The 25,118-nt window shown below is 36.9% G+C and overlaps 1 protein-coding gene and 1 long non-coding RNA gene across 3 annotated transcripts in view; both read left to right on the top strand.

Annotated features, from left to right (window-relative positions):
* The window catches only part of si:ch211-127i16.2, an 83,910-nt gene that overhangs the window by 10,158 nt on the left and 48,634 nt on the right, over positions 1-25,118 (top strand). For both annotated transcript variants that reach the window (XR_015500993.1, XM_087270450.1), the window contains 4 exons: positions 1,035-1,149; positions 1,252-1,409; positions 4,610-4,699; positions 8,047-8,131. Coding sequence is in view for 1 of the 2 variants with exons in the window: in XM_087270450.1 (XP_087126576.1) it covers positions 1,035-1,149; positions 1,252-1,409; positions 4,610-4,699; positions 8,047-8,131 (448 nt within the window). In the remaining variant the exon portion in view is untranslated. The remainder of the gene's footprint in view (positions 1-1,034; positions 1,150-1,251; positions 1,410-4,609; positions 4,700-8,046; positions 8,132-25,118) is intronic.
* On the top strand, positions 13,072-20,777 carry LOC147842038 (uncharacterized). The gene is made up of 5 exons (XR_015501003.1): positions 13,072-14,882; positions 15,008-16,018; positions 16,132-16,676; positions 16,730-19,066; positions 19,341-20,777. It is a non-coding gene; the product is annotated as an uncharacterized LOC147842038 (long non-coding RNA).

Below are 25,118 nucleotides of genomic sequence, written 5' to 3'. Positions count from 1 at the left end.
TTTTAAAAAGAAAAAAAAATCAAAGGGGGGGCTAATAATTCTAACTTCAACTATATATATTCATTCATTTATTTCTTTTTGGCCTCGTCCCTTTATTAATCCGGGGTCGTCACAGCGGAATGAAATGCCAACTTATCCAGCACGTTTTATGTAGCGGATGCCCTTCCAGCTGCAACTCATCTCTGGGAAACATCCATGCACACTCATTTACACTCATACACTACGGACAATTTAGCCTACCCACTTTACCTTTACCGCTTGTCTTTGGACTTGTGGGGGAAACAGGAGCACCCATTAAGCTTTTATTTCATCTGGTCATTATATCAGGTTATCAGGTTTATATCAGTAATAAATAAATAAATAAACAATAGGGTAAATGAAAAAAAATGGCTTCTAATTTTTTAGTAACCTGGGTCAAATTATTCTGGTTAACTGTATGCCGTTACAAAATCTGTGGTTTAAGGTCTGTTTTCTTCAAAAATAATTTTTCTTCACTGCCTGAATGATAAACAATATAAAGTGGTTATCAGAATGCACAAGAATCACAGCACTAAACAACATTTTTCTGGGTAATGTTTTTAAAATATGAACATTTGTTTTATCCCAGTTTTTTTCAATGGAATTTATGCGCTAGCCTGTTGATGCTGATAGGCATGTGCGTGTAATTGGCTTTTCATCTCATTTTACACTTGAACAAATGAATGCTGAAGATTACAACATCGATGCTGTAAAATGAAGTCACATTATGTATTTACGGAATTTAATTGGTATGAGAAGAAACACTAGCTATGCGTTTAGCCTATTGTGATTACAGACTGATGACATTGTACATGTATTTACATGTGTGAAACACTTTATCAGAAACTATATGTATACAGTATATAACACTATGAAACCAGAAGCACATGTTTAGATTTATTTACATGCTACCTGCTCCGTTTTCACTAAGCTTGGTCACAATGTTCATTATAAACTTTGACATGTGCTAAAATCAACCTTTTCAAATACTGTATATTGTCTGCTTTATACTTTAGGTCGACAAGCTCACTAAGACCATATCAGTTGAAGATCCCATGAGTTCCCCAAATGCAGAGCTCTATGACAGCATGACACTTTACACCTTTATGGAGCAAAACATCTGGACCAAAGGTGAGTTCTGTTCATTTAACGCATTTTCATCTCAGTCTATTGTGCAATTCAGCCTATTTACTTCCATTCATATTCTACATTGTGTCCTTATTTGCCCTGCAGATATTAAAGAGGAGCTGGCCGTCTGTAGTCGTATCGTGTTTGGTTTGGAAACATCCCAGATCTCCTTTTTGTTTTTCCTCTTGTACTCCGCTGCAGCAGGGGGCACCCTTCGCCTCTTAGAAACCTCACCTGGATCTGGACAGGAGTTTAGAGTCAAGGTGAGAGACGGACTGATAAGTGGACGATTGATACAAAGATCATTCACATTATCAGCTGTTGCTATTTGCACACTTTCAGATGTGTAATAACCCAGTTAATCATTGATTTTGTAATGGTAAGTTGTTTTAAGTATGCGTGTCTCTACCTTGTTCATGGAGACATACCTACATTTTCATACATACATGTCACTTCCTAGAACATAAACATTAAATAATTAGCTCACTTTAGGAATAACTTGATCATTTACTCACCACCTTGTCATCCAAGAATACTTTCTTTCTTCAGTCAAAATATGTAAAGATATTTAAGGAAATACATACAAGATGTCTTTCTATATCGTGGGCTTCTATGTTGCTCAGTGTTTGACTTTCTGCATTTGTGCTTTAATGTTGCTTCAAAGTGCTCTAATAAGATCTGATTTTTTGATCCATCCTTTCAGAAAGCCATACATTACTTTCTAATCATTACTTCTTTGTCAAAACAGAGAACAAACATGGAAGTTTGGCTGTCAGACTTTTTTTTTATATGTGATGTATTTAGATTAGGTAAAAAATAAAAATAAATAAATAAATAAATAAAAAAAATCCAATGTCCAATGTGGCTGTATATCAGCACTGGTGGGAGGCATGCGTTAAGTGTCCCACTAGTGACGATATACAGCCATCATACATTGCTTTGAGTGTGATATTGCATTTATACAAAATTTCAACGGCATGTTCATGTATATAAAAAAGAAAAGCCAACACAATTGTCTAAAATGCTTTTGTATGAGGAACTACTTTATTCCAGCATTTCTTCACATCTGCGGCTGTCATCAGAAGAGCAGAAACCATTGCTACTTCACCGACATCTCTTTAGAGCTAGTATTTGAATGATTCTTTAGTATAATGTCTAAAGTGATGACAAAACGGGTGATTTTGCTGACATTTTAAAATTATAGGACTGAACAGCATGAAATACCATCAGTCTAGGGACATTTTCCAGTATTTCTGTGTTGTAATCGGGATTCCTTATATAGGAGTCCCACCTCACACTCAATAAACTACAATTATATGGTATAAATATAGCACTACAACATACAAAAGAGAGAGTTTGACTTAGAAAGTCACTAACCAGTTTTATAATGATTTAATCAGCTGTACATAAATGTTGAATATTTGTTAAAGTCAGAATTATTAGCCTCCCTTTGAATTATTTTTTTCTTTTTTTAAAGATTTCCCAAATTATGTTTGACAGGGCAAGGAATTTTTTACAGAATGTTTGATAATATTTTTTCTTCTGGAATAAGTCTTATTTGTTTTATTTAGGCTAGAATAAGAGCTGTTTTAAAAATGTTAACACCATTTTAAGGAAAAAAAAAATTATTAGCCCCTAATAATTCAGAGGGGCTAATAATTTTGACTTTAAATAAATATATATATATATATTTGAATTATTATGAGGTTTATTTAATATAATGAGATTTATTACTATACCACCACCACAACAACTACTACTACTAATAATTAAAAAATATATAGTTTTTATGTTCCAAGTAAAATCTTTATAAGAGTTTAGAATGACAAAAAAAAGCACAAAACATTAAAATGATTTTACATTTTTGGCTGAACTATGTTTTGTATGTGCAATCATAAAAAAATAATAAAATAATAATAACAGCAACAATAATAAATAATATTATAAATAAAATCAAGTTGCATCAAAAATACTCATCAATTTAATTATTAACCTTGATAAATTGGCTGTGTTATGGGAGCTATCTTTCAATTGTGCAATCACAATAATGATATCAGCAATTTAATTTAGGTGAAAGAGTAAAGGATTTCATTTTGTAAAGGTTTTATCTTCTGCCTCTCTTTCACATACTTTCTTTCTTAACTGTTTTGTTTATCTTTCTACCAGATTAGGTCTGCCTTTTAACTCCAACCGTTGAGCACTACAGATAATTTTGATACATATTTGCATCTTATACGCAAAGCAACTCATACTCTCATAAAACAAAACAAATCTGTCACCCCAGCGTGATACTTTTTCATAAACCAGATATTTTGAAAGTCATTTCAGAATCACTGTGGCAGAAAAGAAACTCAGTGGAGCGTCGTGCCACAGCACAGATGTGTGGAAGAAGGTGATGTGCTGCGTATGGCAAGCCATTTTTACATTTAATTTAAAAACAGTGCGTCCATTACAATGGACATCACATGACATCCCATTTTTCTGAAATTTTTAACAAAATTCAGGTCTGAAGGGGTTAATACTAAATCTATTTCAATCTATTCAAACCTATTTGCACGTTTGCAACAGTTGGGCGGGGCTTGTGTTATGTATCGACATCACGCCGATTCAAGACGATTCATTTCAAGATCAGTTGACTCTTTTATAGATGAATCCATAGTTTTAAACACTGTCCACTTTCAGATTTAAGCCTTAGCTGGATATTTTACTTCACTTACAGCTCTTACACATTACATGAAAGGTCCTTTTCAAACATCTAAAACAGGGGCTCTTTAATTTTTCCACATATCTTTGTAAAAACCTTTCTTGCCGTAACATCGCTTGATAATTTTATATATAATAAACATCTCGAGTCATTTACAAATTTTTTTTTTACTCAAATCATTAATCCTAACCACATCTTTCTTTAATTTTAATCTTGAAGCAAAAAATAGCCCCTGTTTTACCTATAGTGTAACAATAGTTTGTTATCCAAAAAAACAGTTGTACACATTTTTAACTGTAAACGCATGATTTCTTGCAAGGATTTTTGCCTTGATGAAATACTAAAAATGTGGCATCATCAGCATAAAGATATAGTTCCACTGAACATGCTACTTTTAAATAATTAATCTATAAAATAAAAAAATAATGGACCTCAAATACTTCCTTGTGGAACTCCACAATTGATTGACAAGGAAGCTAGTACATCTTTGATGTCAGCTCTCTGGCTTCTATTATCTACAGAGGACTGAACCCTCTTTTGGGATGCTTTATCAAATGCACCTACAGTTTATAGATGGAGCTCTTCGAATGAACAGTTAAGCTGAATGAGGTGAGTTAAATAAGAGAGACCTGGAAAATATGCAGAGCTGTGGGTCATGAGGACTACTGTTTAAGCCACAGGGACACTGTAAATGTTAAAACAGCTTGCCATATTGCTCGTTTGTGCACGGGTTGGTGTGATAGTCTTCTCTCTCCACAGGGTGGCACTCAGCAGCTGTCAAAAATGCTGGTGGAGCAGATCGGTTCAGATCGAGTTCGACTTGGCGCTGCCGTAACGGCCATATGTCAGGTAACGACTCCATCAGTGCACGCTTGACACTGAAATAATGAGCATTTCTCCACCAGTGGCGCCACTCATAACTTCCTTTCCTTTAAACCGCACACTGTAAGGATACCAAGAAATGTGGCCCACTGTGTGCTTTTTTTTTCTTCATTTGTTTGCACTGCTTTTTTTTTAATTCCTGTATTATACAGAAGTGCTTGTCATGACTAAAATATTTAGATAACCTAAATCAAATCCACTCCATTAGATGGCTCTCATTTGAGAATTGGTGACACAAAATCTTTTGAAAGCCTCACGTTGGGGAATTAGTCTATGATGTCGCTCTCACACATAGAGAGGTAAAATCCATTAGCCATCTTAATGGTGTTACACTGACATGGCTGAGTAGAAAGTTTCACTCACCCCCACTGTTTATCAAAATGTACTCATTGACCCATCTCATGTATTTATGAGGACCGCAGTGAAGGGGAGCTGGGAAATGTATAGTGGATGTCGATAACATGTTATTCATCCTGCTCTGATAATTAGACTTTATTAGTAAAGGAGCAGAAGCACCCATGGAGCAGTTTTTTGAATATAAGAATATTTTTGACTATCAAAGTCCTGTTATGAATGTCAAATATAAATATGTAGGCAATATTATATTTAAAGACATAATAAGCTAAAATAGCAGACATATCTCTGAATCTAAATGAGAAACATGATGACCTTGTTTTTATTAGCATATTCAGTTTAATTGCATGGCTAAGATAACTTACAACATATTCATAAGAGGAGGAGTTTTCCCACAAATGGACATTTAAATGAAAAAAAAAATGTAATTAACTGGAGAACTTATTGAAAAAAAAATTTATTTACTTGTAATTTGATGTAAGGTGTAGTCAGTTTGTCTGGTTTGAAATCAAAGTTGTTATTTTTTATAGTAAAGAATAGTAACAAATATTAAAATTGTTTCAAAGAATGTTTATTAAAGCCATTTTTTCACAAAATAAATTGTCCATATTCAATGAGAGTCTAGGCACTGTAATTTATTTATTGTCTAATGGAATTTTCTGCATTTCATAAATAATTAAACCAGCAGTTTTGTCAGTGACTTATGATCCTTCTGAAATAATATTAAACCTAACCTTAATAAATAAATAAATAAATAAATAAATAAATAAATAAATATATATATATATATATATATATATATATATATATATATATATATATATATATATATATATATATATAATCAATGTTTAAATAAACTGATATACTTTTAGGATCAATGAAAGCACAGTTCAAAGAAAATAAACAGAAGTATAAATATTTTCTTTATAAATGTATTTAATGTCACTTTTAACATCCATGCATCGGTGCTGAGCAAAAGTATTCATTAAAAAAGGTGGAAACAACAGCAACAAAACTTGGCTCCAAGCCTTTGAACAGTAATGTAGGGACAACTTCATAATAAATTTAAGTTTATTGATGATTTTATATAAAAAAAAATTCTCCATCTAAATGTGACTTGTTAAGAGAGCCATCTGTTATTTGTTTATGATTTGGGTAAGAAGCATTACCCAGCTGTTTAAAGACAGGTTTAAAGTGTTTTCCTTGTTCACATAGCTCAGCTTAAAGGTGCAGTAAGTGATTGTCTTTAGAAAATTTAGCATAAGTCCAGTTAAAATTTGTCTGGCCAATAATTCCCATATTTATGATGAGTATCCCAAACTGTCTGTCAACAAATGCTGATTTGTACATATGCGCACCAGCTCACACAGACAGACCCACCGTAAAAACAAATGCTGAATCAAAACTTTTTAAAATCCCAAATCAGTATTAGAGTTACTTTTACATGCTGGAGGAAGGATGACACCAGGGCTGATGTTATGTTTTAAAACTCTTTTAGTCACGCAAAGCTTAAGTAGATTGTGTTGTTTTATGAATGGGCTATTTGCACAGAAGTGTTATAATCTTCCGTCAAAAGATTGATGTGACTATTTTCAATTTCATAAAGTGCCTTTTACAGCATCGTTAATGTAGATGCAATCTAGATTTGTATAGTTTATAAGTAAATAGCACTATTCCGCCTAGCCTGCTTTACTGAGGTGGTGAACTTGGTTTTTTATCCACATTACATTGGTTCATTTTTCAACAATGACAACCTGTAATGCCCTCCTGATATTGTTTACTATGCTACTTTAAATATTTAGTCTGAAAGAGCATGTAAGTATGGCTTAGTAATAAGTGTAATGCCACCAGCCAACCACTGCATAGTGGATTTAGGACAAGGCTTGTGAGAAAGTAAGACCAGCAATCCTTGCATGCATGAAAAATTGCACATATGACAAGTTTTGCTTGCTACACAACTGAAAATGTGCTAGATATAATATAGTTTCTTGTTCAGAATTGAAGTAACATAAAGTACTATAAAGTTTTCTAACTGCCATCTTTATGGTGCACGTTCGTGATTTCAGGAGGCATGGCTTTGGACGGAAGGGAAGGGATTGTGTTTTCAAAGCTATCATGCTAACAGTTAGCATTTTGGCAGATCACCTACGGCACCTTTAACATTTCTGAACCTCCTGGTGATTATTTAGTAGCTATTTAGTAGTCAGTCTCCATTGATAATAGTTATCTATTAAAGGAATCTATGCAAAGTTACACATTTTTCTATAGCGCCTTTGGAGGTCGTGCAGTACATACTGTAACATCATGTATTCATTTATATCTGGTCAGCAGTGAGGATTATTTGCGAAAGCTTTGAGAAATTGATAATCTAAAAATATTACTAATAAAGATTGAAACATTTTTTTAGTGAATAACAACACTGTTGTCTTTTGTAGAGCTTTGAACCGATTTGAACCAACTAATATTGAACTAATTAATGGCATTAGCATATGTTAGGAGCTGCTTTAGAGAGGAATCTGTTTCATATTTGATGATGGTTATATTGATTATTATAGAGAGGCTGCCTTGGAAAAAAAAATTATATGGTGTGCTTTATAAATAAACGAAAGGTGACTTGTCTTGACATAACTTTCACTGAAGAGACATACCTATCATAGATTTGATTAAAAATGTATTCATTATGTTCTGAATATGAGCATGCCTTCTTTTTCACTAAATCCTGGATATATGGGCGGAATGCCTTCCTTATCTTAAACCTAAACTTTAATAAATTACCCCCCATGCAAGGACCAATAAAGTTCATGTAACAGTTGTGTTATATCGTAGTCTACGTGTTTTGTCCACAGCATGTCATTGTGTTATTGTCCTTGGCATTTCAGGTAGCTGAAACCTCACAATAGCGGTCTGTGTTGGGTTTCAATTTTTATAATAAATTCTAATATACTTTTCTCTTACAGGATTCAGAGAACATAAAAGTTACGACATCTGCAGGCACGGTCTCTTGTAAAGCTGTCATTGTTGCGTGTCCTTCTCACTTAGCAGGTTAGTGTACATACAAAAAAAAATAAATAGATTCATGGCTGTGCCATGACTTCTTACCTAAGCTGTTGGGCCCTATGAAATGTTTAATTCTTTCTCAAATTCTATTCAATCATGTCGAATTCAATTCTTTTAATTTTTTTCAGTTTTAAAACTTTTCTGGGCTTTATTTTTATACATTTTATTGAAGCTTTTTTCTCTTTTAAATACAAAAAAAGGTACTAGAGAAATACACTGGTATAAACATAGCTACCCTAGCGATAAGTCAGAAAATAAAAATAAATTAATTTAAGTGAATTAATAACAAACAAATGGGGGTATTTATTTACCAATCAAATCAATTATAATTTAAAATGTTATTATCAGAGTATGATTATTTGTTCCAACAAATCATTGACATAGAACTAACCAGTTTTGAGGGAATTTGGAAAAGGTTGCCATACAGTTTGAAATTAGTGTTGAGGTTTTAGTTCCGAGGAGTGTATCCTCTCCAGCTGAATGACTTGTTACAATTCACCCATCCACTCTTTGAAATATGGAGGATCAGAAGTTTTCCAGTTTAAAAGTATCCTTTTTTTCCGCAAGAGTTAGGCCTATCAAATGGGGATATTTCTGGGATTTTGGAAAAAGGTCTAATGTCAGAATATCCAAGAATTGCAAGACAATGGTCAAAGTAATCATAGATATTATTCCAGAAATTAAAGAGTTTAGGACAGGAGTATCCAAACTCGGTCCTGGAGGGCCGGTGCCCTGCATAGTTTAGCTCCAACTTCCCTTAACACACCTGTCTGGAAGCTAGTAAACCTTGAAAGAACTTGATTAGCTGGTTAAGGTGAGTTTAATTGGGGCTGAAACTAAAATATGCAGGACACAGGTCCTCCAGGACCGAGCTTGGACACCCCTGGTTTAGGACAAAACCAAAACATATGGTTCTACTTTACATCAGTTCCAGATAGGGGAAATAGAATTCAATATTTTACTTTGTTTAGTTTTTGAATCATACTTCCTATGAATTACTTTAAATTGTGTTATCCTGTCTCTCGGGTGTCGACACAGTGGCGCAGTAGGTAGTGCTGTCGCCTCACAGCAAGAAGGTTGCTGGTTTGAGCTTTGGCTGGGTCAGTTGGCATTTCTGTGTGCAGTTTGCCTGTTTTCCTTGCATCCCTGTGGGTTTCCTCCAGGTGCTCCGGTTTCCCCCACTGTCCATAGACATGCAGTACAGGTGAATTGGGTAGGCTAAATGGTCCGTAGTGTATGAGTGTAAATGTGTATGGATGTTTCTCAGGGATGGGTTGCGGGTGGAAAGGCATCAGCTGCGTAAAACATGTGCTGGATAAGTTGGTGGTTCATTCCGCTGAGGTGACCCTAGATTAATAAAGGGACTGAACCAAAAAGAAAATAAATGTATGTATGAATGAATGAATGTCGCGTTTATTGAACAATCATGCATCTTTTCTAGACATTCATTCCAAGTTTCATCAAGAACTTCTTTATTAAATTTGTTTCTTTTCTTCTTTTTTCTTTTTTTTCTTCTTTATTAAAAATTTCTTTATTAAATACCAGGCTTCTGTTATATATTTTGTTAATAAATCTTACTGAAAAACATTAATACAGCGTGAAACTAGATGTGTAGAGCTTGCATTTGCCATTAAACACTGAAGAGCATTCAGACACAATATTTAATCGAAGATAATTTCATTAAACTGTTTGAACAGTAAAGTCTTTGCAATCTTATTTTAAGTTGGGCTTTTTTCAATTTCTGTAACTGAATACAATTTGACTACACCCTGAAAACCATAAAGCACTGTTTATTTATCTTATATTTACATACTACTGTACATTTCATTCATGATTTGTTCCCTTTCAAAATCATACCAATCCATTGAAAATGATAAAATTGTTTCCAAAATAGCTATTCAATTCATCTGATAAAATTGTATTATAATCGCAATTATATATCACAGAAATACAAAATATCGCAATGTCGGATTTTTCTAATATCAAGCAGCCCTATATGAATCCAAAGCAATGTTATTTGAGATGATTAAACTGACTTTTACCATTTAAAAGCTTAATGCTGAGACCGTATGCAGAGACCGGCTTTTACTCATATTCTATGAATGCATTCTTTGAATTCTATGCTACACAGTTTTTTCAAAGGTGTTGATTGTTTATTTTATTGATTCACTAATGGGTAAAATCCACAATCAATAAATAAATAAACCTTTGCTGCTTCTGTGAATATGAATGGAGACATCAAACTTAATCATAGTTTTATAATTTACATAAGTACAAAATATATGTTTCTGTGTCAGTATATTAATGATGAATTTGAGCAGCATTAGTAAAATATATATATAAAGAAATACTAAATCACTAGTGGAAATGTTTTAGAAACTAGATGTTTTAGAAAAGTTTTCAGTTTTCAGGTTTTGTGCTTGTCATTACATTCAACCTTTATCTGTCTGTCTGTATGTATGTCTCTCTGTCTGTCTGTCTGTCTGTCTGTCTGTCTGTCTGTCTGTCTGTCTGTCTGTCTGTCTGTCTAAAGCACGAATCATCTTAGACTGTTATCTTGAACATGACAGTGAGTTCACTGTACAAAAATGGTCTCCACAGTCACCAGATCTCAATCCAATAGAGCACCTTTGTGATGTAGTGGACCGAGAGTTTCGCTTCATGCTTCATGTGATGCTATCATGTCCATATGGACCAAAATCTCTGAGGGGTATTTCCAGTATTTTGTTGAAACTATGCCATGTGCAGATCATACTCCACCTGCTGACCAATTTGTGCTATTAGACGGCTCCAACCTTTAGTCGAACTAACTTGATGAACTTCAGAACTGTTTACCAAAGTTGTTTAGTTTATCTACTGGATCCATGTTAAAGTTCACCAAGTTTGCCAAAATTTGTAAAGTTTACAAGCATGCTTCAAGTAGATTGAGTGATTACTTTTTACAGTGTAAATGTAGAGTAGATTTAAAATCGAACTAAAAGTGTAGTCAACCAAAACTACAATGATTTTTAGAAGACTAAAATATGATAAACTAAATATATTCAAAGAGTAAGACTAAAACCAAATCAAGATCTGCTTTCAAAATTAGCACCGCTACACTGGAGTGCATCTTTCGAGCACACCCTACAGTATGCGAATCACATGGTTCATTTAAAACAGTCTGTTGCACTGACCCTGAAACAGCCGTCAATCTCATGCTTCCTCCTGGAGCTCCGCCATCCTAGATGCAAGTTTGGCTGCCACTTTTTGTTAAACAGACTGTTGTGTGGAGTCTGGCGAGGACACGTTTAATGTGACAGATCTAAGGACAGCTCTGAATTACACAGAGTGCCCTAACCGCCATCGTCCTGCTGGCGCTAAATCAGAGCTCACAGATGGCAAGCTGACAGGTGACGGAGACTCTTAAAAACTGAAGACACTGTTGAGATCAGACAGCCGTCCAAAATGCATTCAGCGATTAAATGATGAAGGCGGCCCGACTTTTAGTCAAGCCTCTGGCACTTTTTCTGCTGTTGGAGATACAAAACTGTAAAGTTTTCCTGGAAATGGTGTATTATTTAAGATGTTTGTTGAGTACACACAGCTACAGCGGGGAAAATAAGTATTGAACACATCACCATCCATCCATCCATCCATATATCCATCCATCCAGTCATCCATCCATCCATCCATCCATCCATCCATCCATCCATCCATCCATCCATCCATCCATCTATCATATGCACATTCACAGGCCACTTTATTAGGTACACTTGTCCAGCTGCTCGGTAACGCAAATTTCTTATCAACCAATCACATGGCAGAAACTCAATGCATTTAGGCATGTAGACATGGTCAAGACGATCTGCTGCAGTTCAAACCGAGGATTAGAATAGGGAAAACGTGATTTAAGTGACTTTGAATGTGGCATGGCTGTTTTTACTAGACGGGCGGGTCAGTATTTCAGAAACTGCTTATCTACCGGGATTTTCACGCACAACAATCTCAAGGGTTTACAGAGAATTGTACAAATAGATAAAATATCCAGTGAGCTGCAATTCTGTGGGTGCTTTTTAATGCCAGAGGAGAATGGCCACATTCGAATGGTAAGGCCAGAATTTAGCAACAACAACATGAAAGCATGGATCCCTCCTGCCATATATCAATGGTTCAGGCTGGTGGTGGTGGTGTATTGGTGTGGGGATATTTTCCTGACATACTTTGGGCCCATTAGTACTAATTGAGCAATGTGTCAATGCCACAGCCTACTTGAGTATTGTTGCTGACCATGTCCATTCTTTTATGACCACAGTATTCCCATCTTCCCATCTTTCAGCATGATAACATGCCATGTCATAAAGCGCGAATCTGATTTCTTGAACATGACAATGAGTTCACTGTACCCAAATGGCCTCCACAGTTACTAGAACTCAGTCCAACAGAGCACCTTTGGGATGTGGTGGAACAAGAGTTTGGCAGTAAGGCAGTTCTGGAGGCAAAACTGGGTCCAACCTGGTACTAGTAAGGTGTACCTAATAAAGTGGACAGTGTATATGTATATATATATATATATATATATATATATATATATATATATATATATATATATATATATATATATATATATATATATATATATATATACATATATATATATATATATATATATATATATATATATATATATATGTGTGTGTGTGTGTGTTTACGCAGCGAATGCCCATATATATATATATATATATATAAAAAAAAATTATTTTTATTTATTTTTTTTTTCACTATAAACCGCTGTTGTCCAATGACTTGCCTTATGCTGCAAAAAAAAAAAAAAATGCTGACAGTGAAAACTGTTCTACTTAAGGAACGGAACACCTTTACTGATTTTCCAGTGCCTATAATCTCATCTCACTCTCAATGTTCTTGTGTCCCACCGCGTGTCGTGTTGTCATCCGGACTGATGGAGACCAGTGTTTTAACCTCGTGTTCATTTATCTTTTATAATGAGTGAAGTCTCTCCTCCTCCACCTCCATTTCAATGATTAATGAACTGCTGGACTTGATAATACTTTATTGTGCTTCAGTTTGCAATTCAAGCTGATAGAAGATAGACTTCTGTTCAATATGGAGCTTCCATATAAAATGCATTATTAAATATTCAAGGGAACAGTTCACCTAAAGTATTCATTGCATGGATTGTATAAATCAAAAGGAACGGCTGCACTTTTAATCATGTTACAGTACAACATGGAGTAGCGTATGTGAACATGAAAGCCAGAAAGACTGTTATACAAGTATGAAATCTGCATGTTCTGTGTGTTTGTGTGAAAGATATTTTAAATGAGAATCACTTATATGAATCCAAGAAATAAAAAAGGAGTTACATGTTAATGTGATTACATTTATAAAATATTATTTAAACATTTATTCATTTTTTTTTATAATACACTTTTAAATCATAAATCCACAAAAAATACAAATGAGCCTTAAATTTACAGTCAATGTTTATTTACTGTACTTCAAAAGTCAAGTGGGACGGGTGTCTTCTGGCAATTGTAGTCCCTTGAAACACGCGTGTTAAAAACCACACACAACATTTCTTGATTTCTCTGTCAGTCGGGCACAGGACAGAATAAGAAATGTGGGTGTGCGTGGGCAACCATGAAAAATAATGTGTGTGTGTGTGCGTGCGTGTTTGGAGGAATTGTGCGTGGGTGCTCATGTAGCTGTACAAACACATGCAGTATTCATGTTTTCGCCGCACCAAGCCTACAATATGCCCGCGATTAGTCAGGTTGTGGGATGCATGTGCTTTTGTCTTGGTGTTCGGGTTTTGGATGCATTCCTTAGGTGGGTTTGTGGTGTGTCGAAGCATAACTGGTTGGTTGCTGCTATATTTAACTCCCCCAGTCTTCTTCCAAAACGCTGTACCTGACTAAGCTGGCGCTGCAGCTGCATGCAATTTAAGCTGACTGGCAGAGAAAACGGTGCCCGTCCGGCCTCCCATCGACTCGGCTTTGATAAAGGAGCGTCTCCAGTGAAGGGGGAAGGGGGGGGGGGGGTGCAAAAACCTCACACACACACATACACCACGGCACTCAGAGTTTCCCTTAGAGGTTTGTTTATACTGTATGAAAAAAGGGTAGCAAAACATTAGCATCCGTTTGACTGCCATGACCTATTTTTGTAAGTGTTTTATTGGGTTTTAGAGTGCCGGATTCTTTCTTGTTTTCATGATGCTTTGGGAAAACATTTAAAAAGAATGGGATTTACATGAAAACCTTTAATTACCAAATTGCTGGTATTTCTTTGCCATTTAATAAATGAATGGAGAATGGCGATTGTGAATGGGGAACAAGAGATCAAGGGAGGAAAATGGCATTTTGTGACATTTTCATAAATGTATAGTACTTTAATGCACAATGGCAGAATCCTTTTGGAGAAAAAAGATGAAAAGGTCCTAGTTTAAAGATGCTATATATCAAAAGTGGTTGACATATTTCCTGTTGAATTTTGAGCAATGGACTGGACGAACTGGCAAAGTTGACATCGAAATCTGTTAGTAATCAGATTTGATTAGACTGAAGTCCTCACATACCCGTTATAGGTCAGAATGAAATTTGGTAAAAGGGGTGTTGTAGACCTTCTTTAATGAGTTTGAGAGGACATGTAAACACTTAGGCCTAATTACAATTCTACACCTTAGAATTGGTCCGGAGTGGAACTCCTTTTCAGCCCTGAAGTTTTAAGACTAGCTAGCGTTTCGGAAGTGTTAATGCAGACCAACAGAGACAGTGCGCAGAAGTATAAATGCACAGCCATGCGCGTTGCATGCGCCGTGGGTTACGCCGGCCTCTTGACGCAGAAGTATAAATCAGGCTTTAGACCAACCCACTTCTGTTCATGACTGACTATAATCATTCATTTTCTTTTTAGGCTTAGTCCCTTTATTAATCCGGGGTCGCCACAGCAGAATGAACCGCCAACTTATCCAGCACATTTAACGCAGCGGATGCCCTTTCAGCTGCAACCTGAATAAAATAAAATAATGTAATTTCCAATTCATTACTTCACAGTGAAGATTTATTTAACAGTGTAATGTTTAACAGTATCAGAATCTATTTTCTGTAAGAATTGGTGCTCACAAATATACAAATCTTGAAATGGAAAAATATCAAATAAATACAAATATAGCCTATATAAAGCTATATGTATAAAATAAAGATTAAAATTAAACGTATTGATTTTTTTAATGAGACTATCACATCTTCTACAAATATTTTTCATAAATATGAGAACATTAAAGGGTAGGTAAATCTCCAACACTATTCTTTAAAACATCACAATGTCCTTTTTTTGCAATATTTGAATATATATTCTGTGCAAAATTGTTTACAGATATCCAGGCCTTAAACACAAATAAAGAATACAACAAGTATTGCGCTGTTGTCTGCCAGACATATTTAAACACAGTATTGCTTTCTAATGATAGCTTCATGTTTTTTCCCCTTTTTAGCTTTATAAACAAGTCAAGTCAAATGTATTGTTTATCATTTATTATATATTTATAATTTTTTGCACTGCTCCTAACTAGCTTAACGTTAACTTACCAGCTGTTTTTATCGTCTTCATGAGTTGTTGTACTCTCGCGTTTGTGTTTTACTGTCATGCTTTAAAAGTAAATGCTTTAATAAAAAGCTCTAAATTTCACTATCTATAATCCATAGTAATAACTCCTTCATAGTAGTCCAACAACATACTTTCACATCTGTCATTTGATGACACTTGAATACCCTGTCAGAATAGTTCAGTGGCTGGGAATTACCTTTTTTACAGTGTCTGCTTTAATGTTGTTTTTGAGTGTTTAGATGAATATGGCCATAGTGTAAATGCACAGTAAAGTTATGATCTTATTGCAACATTAGATCGTTATGATAACATGATAAAGTTTCCTTTAGTGATTTCCTGAAGATAAATACCGAAAAATAACACAACTAGAATAACTACAGCAGTCGCGATCATCAATGTCATATAAAGCAAGAGATCGCGATAACATATGTAGATGTGTGCAGGTGCTGTAATGGTGTCCCATTTCTAAGGGGTAAATTTTGAAGCCCTTCCCCTCACACTCTGATTCAAGGGCCAAGGAGAAGGGGCCTTGATCTGATTAGCAACCAGAATCATAAACTGCTGCACATGTGCAATAATTGTAGATAAGTCAAATTGATGTATGAATGATTGTATGTATGAAAGTCAGAATTGCAAATTTGTTTACAGATCTGACTTTAGCAGTTGCAACATATCGAAATTCAGAAGTCACAATTACAATTAAAAATTAATATGAATTAATTCATTGACTTATACATTCATTTATTCATTTTAGCCACAGCAAAATGAACCACCAACTTATCCAGCATATGTTTTACGCAGCGGATACCCTTCCAGCTGCAACCCATCACAGGGAAACATCCATACACACTCATTTACACATGTACACTATTGGCAATTTTAGCATACCCAATTCACCTGTACCACATGTCTATGGGAAACCGGAGCACGCAGAAGAAACCCACACTAACACTGGGAGAACATGCAAACTCCACACAGAAATGCCAACTGACACAGCTGAGGCTTGAACCAGCGACCTACTTGCTGTGAGGCGATCATGCTACCCTCTTGGCCACCGCAACACCTTGTGTAATTCAGCTTGATGAAAAGTAAATGTAGTTCAAACTTTTTTCTAATTTACTTATCGAGTGAAGAATTGTAGCTGTACAATAGATAGTTGCTAAGTTACAAGTGGTATTGAAGAGGGAAGTTATCATTCTGAGAGAATGTGATAGGACGGAAAGCCTTCCAGAATGTGTACAAAGGATGAGTACAAAGTCAACATATTTACATAATGTTAACTTTGTACATAATAATTTGAATTTTCTGGAAACAAAATATATTGATGCTTTATAGATAAATATATTGTAATACATTACACTATTTTTTCATTATTTGTTTAGTTAATTCATAATAAAGCCAAACTGAAAACAATCAGGCTTGGATTTTTTCAACTGACGGTGTCTAGGATTTGTAGTGTGGAGCAGCAGTTTGAATCTGTGATGGGCTTTTTATAAGCACAGTTTTCCCCAAGGCTCCTGGCTGGTGGGGGAATCCTACAGAAATGTGAGCACCTGTGGTCCATTAGCCTGAGGTTATGCTATAACTGTCTGTTCCGCCACTCACGGCTACCTGGATAACAGAGGTGACAGGGATGCCAAGGAGTGAGGGGGAATATAGACAACACAAAGACTAAAAAACGAAAAACCTGAAGGCGAGAGAGAGAGAGACAGTGCCAGACTGACAGAAGAGCTAGAATAAGGGCTGTGAAATATCCAGGGAATTCACTAAAGCATGAGCTGCAGCCACATAGCGAGTGTGTAGTGTTTATTTGCATTGTTGTGATGTTTTAGCACCTGGTTCACTGAAAGAATTATGCATAGCAGGTAAAGACAAACATCTCCAGATAATACATGCTGAATGCTGCTTTCATTTAATAATTCAAGTACGGGTAAGTATACTCCCATTTGTTAACATACCTGCACTAAATAACTCCTCGCCAAATCCCAAAATGACCCCAAATCTGTTTCATTGCAAGAAAAAATTAAATTACAAATGATAGAAGACAATAAAAAAACTAAGCAGTTTAGCCCATTAACAACAATGGCCAAATACAAAGAAATTGAATCAAGCCATTAAATCTCATTGACTTTTTATACATTCTGATTTAAAGAGCACCTATGATGAACATCATAATTTGTAAGCTGTTTGGACAGGTGTAGGTATAGTGTGTCCACAGTCATAAACACTTATTTCATGCGGCCGCCATTTTAAAGAACCAAAGCGAGGCTGCGGTGGGAAGTACACAGAATTATATATAGGACCAGCGCTGTAAACATTGCAGTGACATGCTGTGGACTACAAGCCTCTTGCTGTTGCAGAGATTTCAAAATGGAGAAATGGTGTAAACATCACTTTAATATCATTCAGTAAGTTTAATTTAAACATTTAAAAGCAATTTAGCATTAAATAACTGCACAATCTCTTTAAGAGTAATATGCTCAAGTGTCCTCCTACGCTTCAGTTCATGGCACCAGTTAAACACCGTGAAGACGCTTTCCTGCTTCAGCCTATGTAACCCGCTGAGCGAAAAAACACTGCAGTCCTCTGCAGCACACGTATTAGTGTTGTCCCGGTACTGAAGTTTTAAAATTGTCTATTTTCCACTAACATTCAAGCGCCGCTGAGTATGTTCATAAACAGAGCTGATTTACCATAGTATTCACCAGTGCTCATCAGACCTCTTTTCACCCAGTGCAAACAAAGATACATGGACACTGGAGCGTGAAGCAGCTGTGAAGATCAGTCGAGTCATCAAGCAGATAACTTGTCTGTGTTTGTACTTGGTAAATGGCGGAGGGTGAACTGATGACCTACTTGGCCACTCACAGTCATTTCTGTTGAGCATGTGAACACAATTGCAAATCATTGGTTTTAAGAAAGCCATCAACAGTACCTTAAATGTGAGCAGGAAATTGACGGTTTTCTTTTAATTAAGTATCATGACAAGTCTAATGTAGTAAAAGAATCAGTTCATTAACTTGAGTTTGATAAATGGCTTCTAAAGCGTGTGTTTGGGAAAGAAAACGTTAGCCAACCAGTGCCATTTCCCTTAACTTAGCAGAAAATGAGCTCTGATATCCCTTTTTATTTTCACCATTCATTCAGAACAGACCTTCGGGTCAGTTAGAAGGCGGTGAAATTATACATTTGTGTCACTTTCTCTTCACTGATAAGATATACAGCCAGGTACACAATGTTTCTATGTAACTCCCAATGATACTTCCGTGTTTCTTCCCACCACAGCCTCGATTTCGCTTTAAAAATGGCGGCCACGTGAAATCAGTCTATTTGGGTGTTTTAAAAGTTTTTATTCATTTAATTTTCTTGTTGGCTTAGTCCCTTTATTAATCTGGGGTCGCCACAGCGGAATGAACCGCCACCTTTACCAGCACGTTTTTACGCAGCGGATTCCCTTCCAGCCGCAACCCATCTCTGGGAAAAATCCACAAACACTCATACACTACGGACAATTTAGACTACCCAATTCACCTGTACATAATACTTATGTTGGATAAGTTGGCAGTTCATTCCACTGTGGCGACCCCAGATTAATAAAGGGACTAAGCCGAAGAGAAAATGAATGAATGAATGAACATCAAATAACAGAGGTGTCACTTTAAGAGTGAATGCACAGATCTATAATGACAGGCATTCAAATGTTTTCCTGACTGTGTATACTCATTTAAGATTATCATTATTTTTTAATGAAACATGCCAAGACAGACATGTCTGCATACTATTGTGTGTATTCATGTGTTTAAACACATCCAAATGCTAAAGTATCCACTGTCATTGTTCTTCATATTGCATGTACAGAATCCACTCTGGGAACAGCGTCTCTTTATCGCTATGCTATGAAGTGTGTCCAACAGTCAGTCACTGTTACATGCATTGACTTATTCATAGAAAGAGTGATGGTGCATGTCTTTAATGAAATGAAAGAAAGGGAATGCACCTACATTTATATACATTTCAAACTGCTTTCAAAACAAAATATAATGGCATTTATGCACAACAAGTGTTTTTCAGCCACTGATAAACTTTAAATTAAAGTAATGTGACTATAGAAGGTTCTTATTACAGCATTAATATTTTAATGTAATTAAACATAATCAGTTAAATAGCATTTATTTAGTTGTTCAAGCATATAACAAGATACAAGATCATTTTAAATACATGGCACAGAACAATGGAATTTAATTCAGTGTTTCTTTGTCTGGTCAGTGAATATCACTGATTTTTAACGAAACAAGATCTTAAACATAGTGATTTTGCATACTGAAAATTAGAAATCTGTGTGCACCAATGACTATAAAATATATCACTTTTAGATAGCAAGGGTGCACCCTGGTGGTTCGGCAGAATTACACATACAGTATAGGGAGGATCGGCTCTGTGATGTTGCTGCCACCTTTCATAGAAAAAATAAAAATACAGGTAAAATATGGGAAATTATTTAAACTGGATGATAGCGGTATTGAATGGTGAACTATGGGAGAATCCTAAGGAGGATGCAGCAGATTACTGCAATCTAGCCTGTATAATGTGTACACACTAGCTGATATTTAACATTTTATATTCATCAGCCAATATGGCTTATTTTTTGACAGTGCTGAAAACACTATTAAAGAGTTTGCCACTCTGTTATCTTTAATAAAATAGCAAACACTCCAATATTTTCCTATAAACTGTCACCATTCAGCACATATGAATCTAAATACCTAATTCAAACAAGTCATGACTTTTTTAACCATGAAAAATTGTGATTCCAACTGTGCATTTGTTGACTACATTATACCACTTGTAGTCTATGTGATTCACCATCTGTGCAAATTAGATGTGGATATTTCAGCTCTTTAGGTTCCTGCTCCATTATATCTAGTTCTTATAGGTATTTATTCAAGTTTGAACTATTTATTTTTATATTTATTTGCTAAAAAAGTCATAAAAGCCTCATGGTGTTAAGAATTTTATTTTGATAATTAAAAAAAAAAAAACAGCAACTGTCCAACAAAATGTATCTCATCTTTTTAAACAATGACAATTTCAAGAGTTCCCACTTAGATATGCTTGGCACTTATAGCAGGTTTGGCATGCTGTCCCGGGAGAGAACCCTGAGCTCGGAGATATTTGAGCCCAGGGCTCCCGCCCGGTCTAGAAGCATATCAGGAGAACCGAGATCAGGTAGGTCTCGATCGCTCCCCCTTTAGAAGGGGAGAAAAAGGAGGAGATGGGGTGGAAGGGGGGATTCTTCCAAAATGAAGATAGTGCAATGAGGAGAAAGTGATCCATTTATACTAAGCTAGGATCATTCTGATTGGATTATTACTGATTACGGATGAGTGGCCAGCGGTGCACAATCATATCACGTGCTCCTCTCGAAATTAGTTTATGAAACTTCACTTCAAGAGTTCCCACTTAGATATGCTTGGCACTTATAGCAGGTTTGGCATGCTGTCCCGGGAGAGAACCCTGAGCTCGGAGATATTTGAGCCCAGGGCTCCCGCCCGGTCTAGAAGCATATCAGGAGAACCGAGATCAGGTAGGTCTCGATCGCTCCCCAAAAAATGCCTCTAGCTCGGGACAGCAGCCGAGTATTTCAAAGAATTTCCCCCAAAAAGCTAGAAAGTTTTTACTATATCCGGCTGCTGGATATAGTAATTAAGGAATGAAGAAAGAGTAGGGGGCTCCAGTTGGAGCAAAGTTTGAAACTGACTTCTGTGGAAGCCAGAGCGGGGGAGGGGGTTGGGTGGAGACTAGTGAAGGGGGGCCATAAGGGGTGGGCGGGGTTGGCTCATTAAGAGTCAAAAATATGCTCGAGGAACACTCCAAATGGAGATAGAGCAGGGAAGTGGCAGCGCTATATATAAATATATATGTATATATGAGAGAGTATATAAATATATATATATATAATGGGGTAATCTAAGGCCTGGAGGGTGTGATCAGGAGACTTCTGTGAGTCAGAATGGGCGCTGCGGGAGTTGGGTGCAGCAATTTTTTATTTTATTTTGCCATCTCTAGCAGAAATCGTGAAGTGTGATTTGGGCGGTGGTGATTTCTGCTAGAGGGTGAGTGGCAAGTTTGGCCAGACTCTTGCTGGAGTCAATGCTCGTGGAACACTCTGACTGGAGATAGAGCGGGGAGTGACAGCGCTCTATATAAATATATATCTATAAACGAAAGTCCATAGATATACATATATAATGAGTTTCAGTGGCCTGGGGGGGGCAGTGACTGACCCCTGCGGGGGTCGGCGCCCGGGGAACAGGGCAAGCTGGCCTACTCTAGCAGGAGTCTGGGAAAGGGGATTTGGACGGTGAAGACTCCTGTTAGAGGGTGACGGGATGAGTTAGGTGCTCCAGGAACACTCCGTTAGGAGATGGAGCGGGGGAGTGACAGCGCTATTATAGATATATATATCTATGTACAGGTGTATATAGATATATATATATATATATATATATATATATATAAATAAAGATTGCTAAGGCCTGGAAGGGACGGTGAGACGACCCCTGCGGGGGTCGTAGCTCGGGGTAACACTTCTGCGGAAGTCAGAGCTTTAGTGGGGGCGGGGTCCGGCAGGAGTCGGGAAATGGGAGGGGGCTGTGAAGACTCCAGCGGAAACGGCCAGGGTGGCGGGGTGACGGGGGGCTTGGATGAAACTCCAATTACCTATGTGGCTGGGGAAGGAAACTGAGTGTTACTCAGGCTAGAAGGAAGAAAAAGAAGAAGGTAAGGTGGCTGGGTCATGCCCTCGCCCCTGAGTGGATGTGGGATTATGGCTGACAAGAGCCATCTGGGCTTCTTTGGGGGGCCAGTGGCTAGGACACATGTCTTGAAGGCATCAGGTGACCACCTTCCTAGGATCTGGATTTGTTGCTGCCCTTTGTACTTCTGTGATGGCTGCTCATATTCTGAAACATAGTATACAGGAATAAGAGAAGTAATTCAACACCTTTAATACTTTTCCCACACATTTAAAGACCTTATCACCACTTTCAATCAAATGCTGGCGAGATTTATCTTACGGAATATTTACTAAATATTAAAATAAATGAATCCAACTAAACATTTGAATACAGAAACATGTATATTAAAATCTAGCCGATTCGACAGGTTGTCAACTATAGAGCTGCAGACTGATAGTGTTGCAGTAACCAAGTAGCAAGCTGTCAAACATAGTAGGATTTTACTGATTACGTAACTACCTAGTATCCTGATATTCACGGCTTGATTACAGTCAAACTTTAGCATACGATGATACCTTGTACAACAATAAATGTATTACCTTGTAAAGGAATCTAAGACTTTCTAATACTTTAAGCCCTCAAACTCCTCTATATTGACTTATCGGCCCCCAACACCTTCTGATACTCCGGAGACACCCTGTGTAAGAGTGACTGGGAGTTGATCTGGGGGAAACCTGTGGAGCAAAGAACTGCTATAAGCGTCTCTAAATCAGAATCGTGTGACAGGGTGGTTGTGTCATCTATAAATGGGAAGAAGAGGAAGGGGCGGGGGTTTGCAGAGGGAGAATGAGGCTCGGCGGAGCGACTCTGCTACAGCGGAAGTACAAATGATAGTCAGCATTGGAGCGTTATGAGTGCTAAATATTGTCAATAGTGATATGAGGAGTAAATGGGGGGGGGGGGGGGGATATATGAATATGGTATCAAGGGTGTGGCCTGTATGGGCGGGAGGTTTCTTTGCGAAGAGTGTAAATGCATTAGGAATGGATGAAGAGTGTGATGGGTTGAATGAGGGCAGTTTCAGGAGCCGGAGCTGGCAGTCTTGAACTCTAAAATGGAAAACAAGAGAGAATTAGAAATGAAATCTTAGCAACATGGCACGTGTACAGCAGACATGATTAATTGTATTGGCTGATATTCGTGGGAGGAGTCTTCATAAGCGTATGGATGATTGTGAATGGAAGCTCCTTTGTTAATGCATGTTCCAATACTTAATGTCAATGTGCCAGGGTTGTAGAAGTGGGCATTTGTCCTCCTGCAGGGTGGTAATTAGAAGGAGAACTGAGCGTATGGGGCGTTTCTATGCTGGAAGTCCTGGAAACCTCTTGGAGAGCTGGTGAGATGATGATGGAGTGGAGTTTATACCCCTTACTGATATAGAAGTTTTTGAAACTCGAATGTATTTAACACAAAGTATAAGTATGAAAGGCTACTCCATGGCCAGAAATGTCCTCCTCTTGTTTGTTGCAGTCAAGCAGGAAATTGATTCTTACTGTCAAAACTGACTGATGTTCAGGTGTATTGATATAAGAGTCACAATTGGTGTGATACAAAAGGGTTACTGCTTGATGTGTAGATTGTCTATCACTTCCTGGGTAATACTCATTTCAGAATTTTATTTACAATTTTTTTTTTTTTTTTTTTTTTTTTAATATGTATATATATAATTATTAATAAAATGTAAATATATCAACTGCCTACATGAAACTTAAAAACGATGTTGCCACTTAATAGGAACTGTGTGAATGTAATGTTTATCATCCATCCATGATAAGTAACATGTATTCAATGTAACATGTATTCACTCAACATGATTGGAAATCTTAAGCTTATTTGGCCGGGATCAAAGTCTCTGCACGCAGTCCATTCATGAATTTGTCGGGAGAGAAGGTGGGACCATCACCAGTTTTGGAAAGCTCATTGGATGGTGATACTTCTCCTTTAAGCTATTGGCTCCTTGGAGTCACGGTCAAGAGTTCAGAGTGCAAAGGCCGGCGGCCATTTTGTAGATCAGATCGCTATAATGTTTATGCGTGAAAGTATGGCTCCACTCTCGCCAGCAGCTGGTTTGGATATCAGTACACCTTTTCATGGATGTATATCGACGAATGAAGGTGTTGTGGACATATGTTTATGGATGAGATTGCCTGGTCATTTGGCTTCGAAGTTCGAACTATTTCAGCTGTCGGAATGTTATGGATCTGCTGACCAGCGGGAGGCCGAGAGGTGAGTTCTTCATTTAAAGCGTTCTATTCACGCTGTTCTCACCAGACTTCCCTTTAAAGCATGCACGTTACCGAAAGTGGACCGCTAACGTTAGGTGATCAGTGAGTTCGGCTTCATTCCGGTGGCTTGAATCGCCGGCGTCATAAGTTTAGACGAGGTTGTGGCTTGTGTAGTGAGGGGCAGATGAAGTAGAAGATGGAAGAGTTGATATGCCGGCTTCTAGCGGGGATTCTGGCTCGATTGCTGGCGAGGCAGCTGCTGGAGTTTTGAGGAGAGCGGGGTTCTGGTTGGAGAAGTTGTTGTTGTTGTTGTTGATGATTGTTTGTTCTTCCATGCCAGAAGGT

Source organism: Danio rerio, chromosome 10 (assembly GCF_052040795.2).
Source record: "Danio rerio strain M-AB ecotype USA chromosome 10, GRCz13ab, whole genome shotgun sequence".
NCBI lineage: Eukaryota > Metazoa > Chordata > Actinopteri > Cypriniformes > Danionidae > Danio > Danio rerio.
This window is presented reverse-complemented; position numbering and strand designations above follow the sequence as displayed.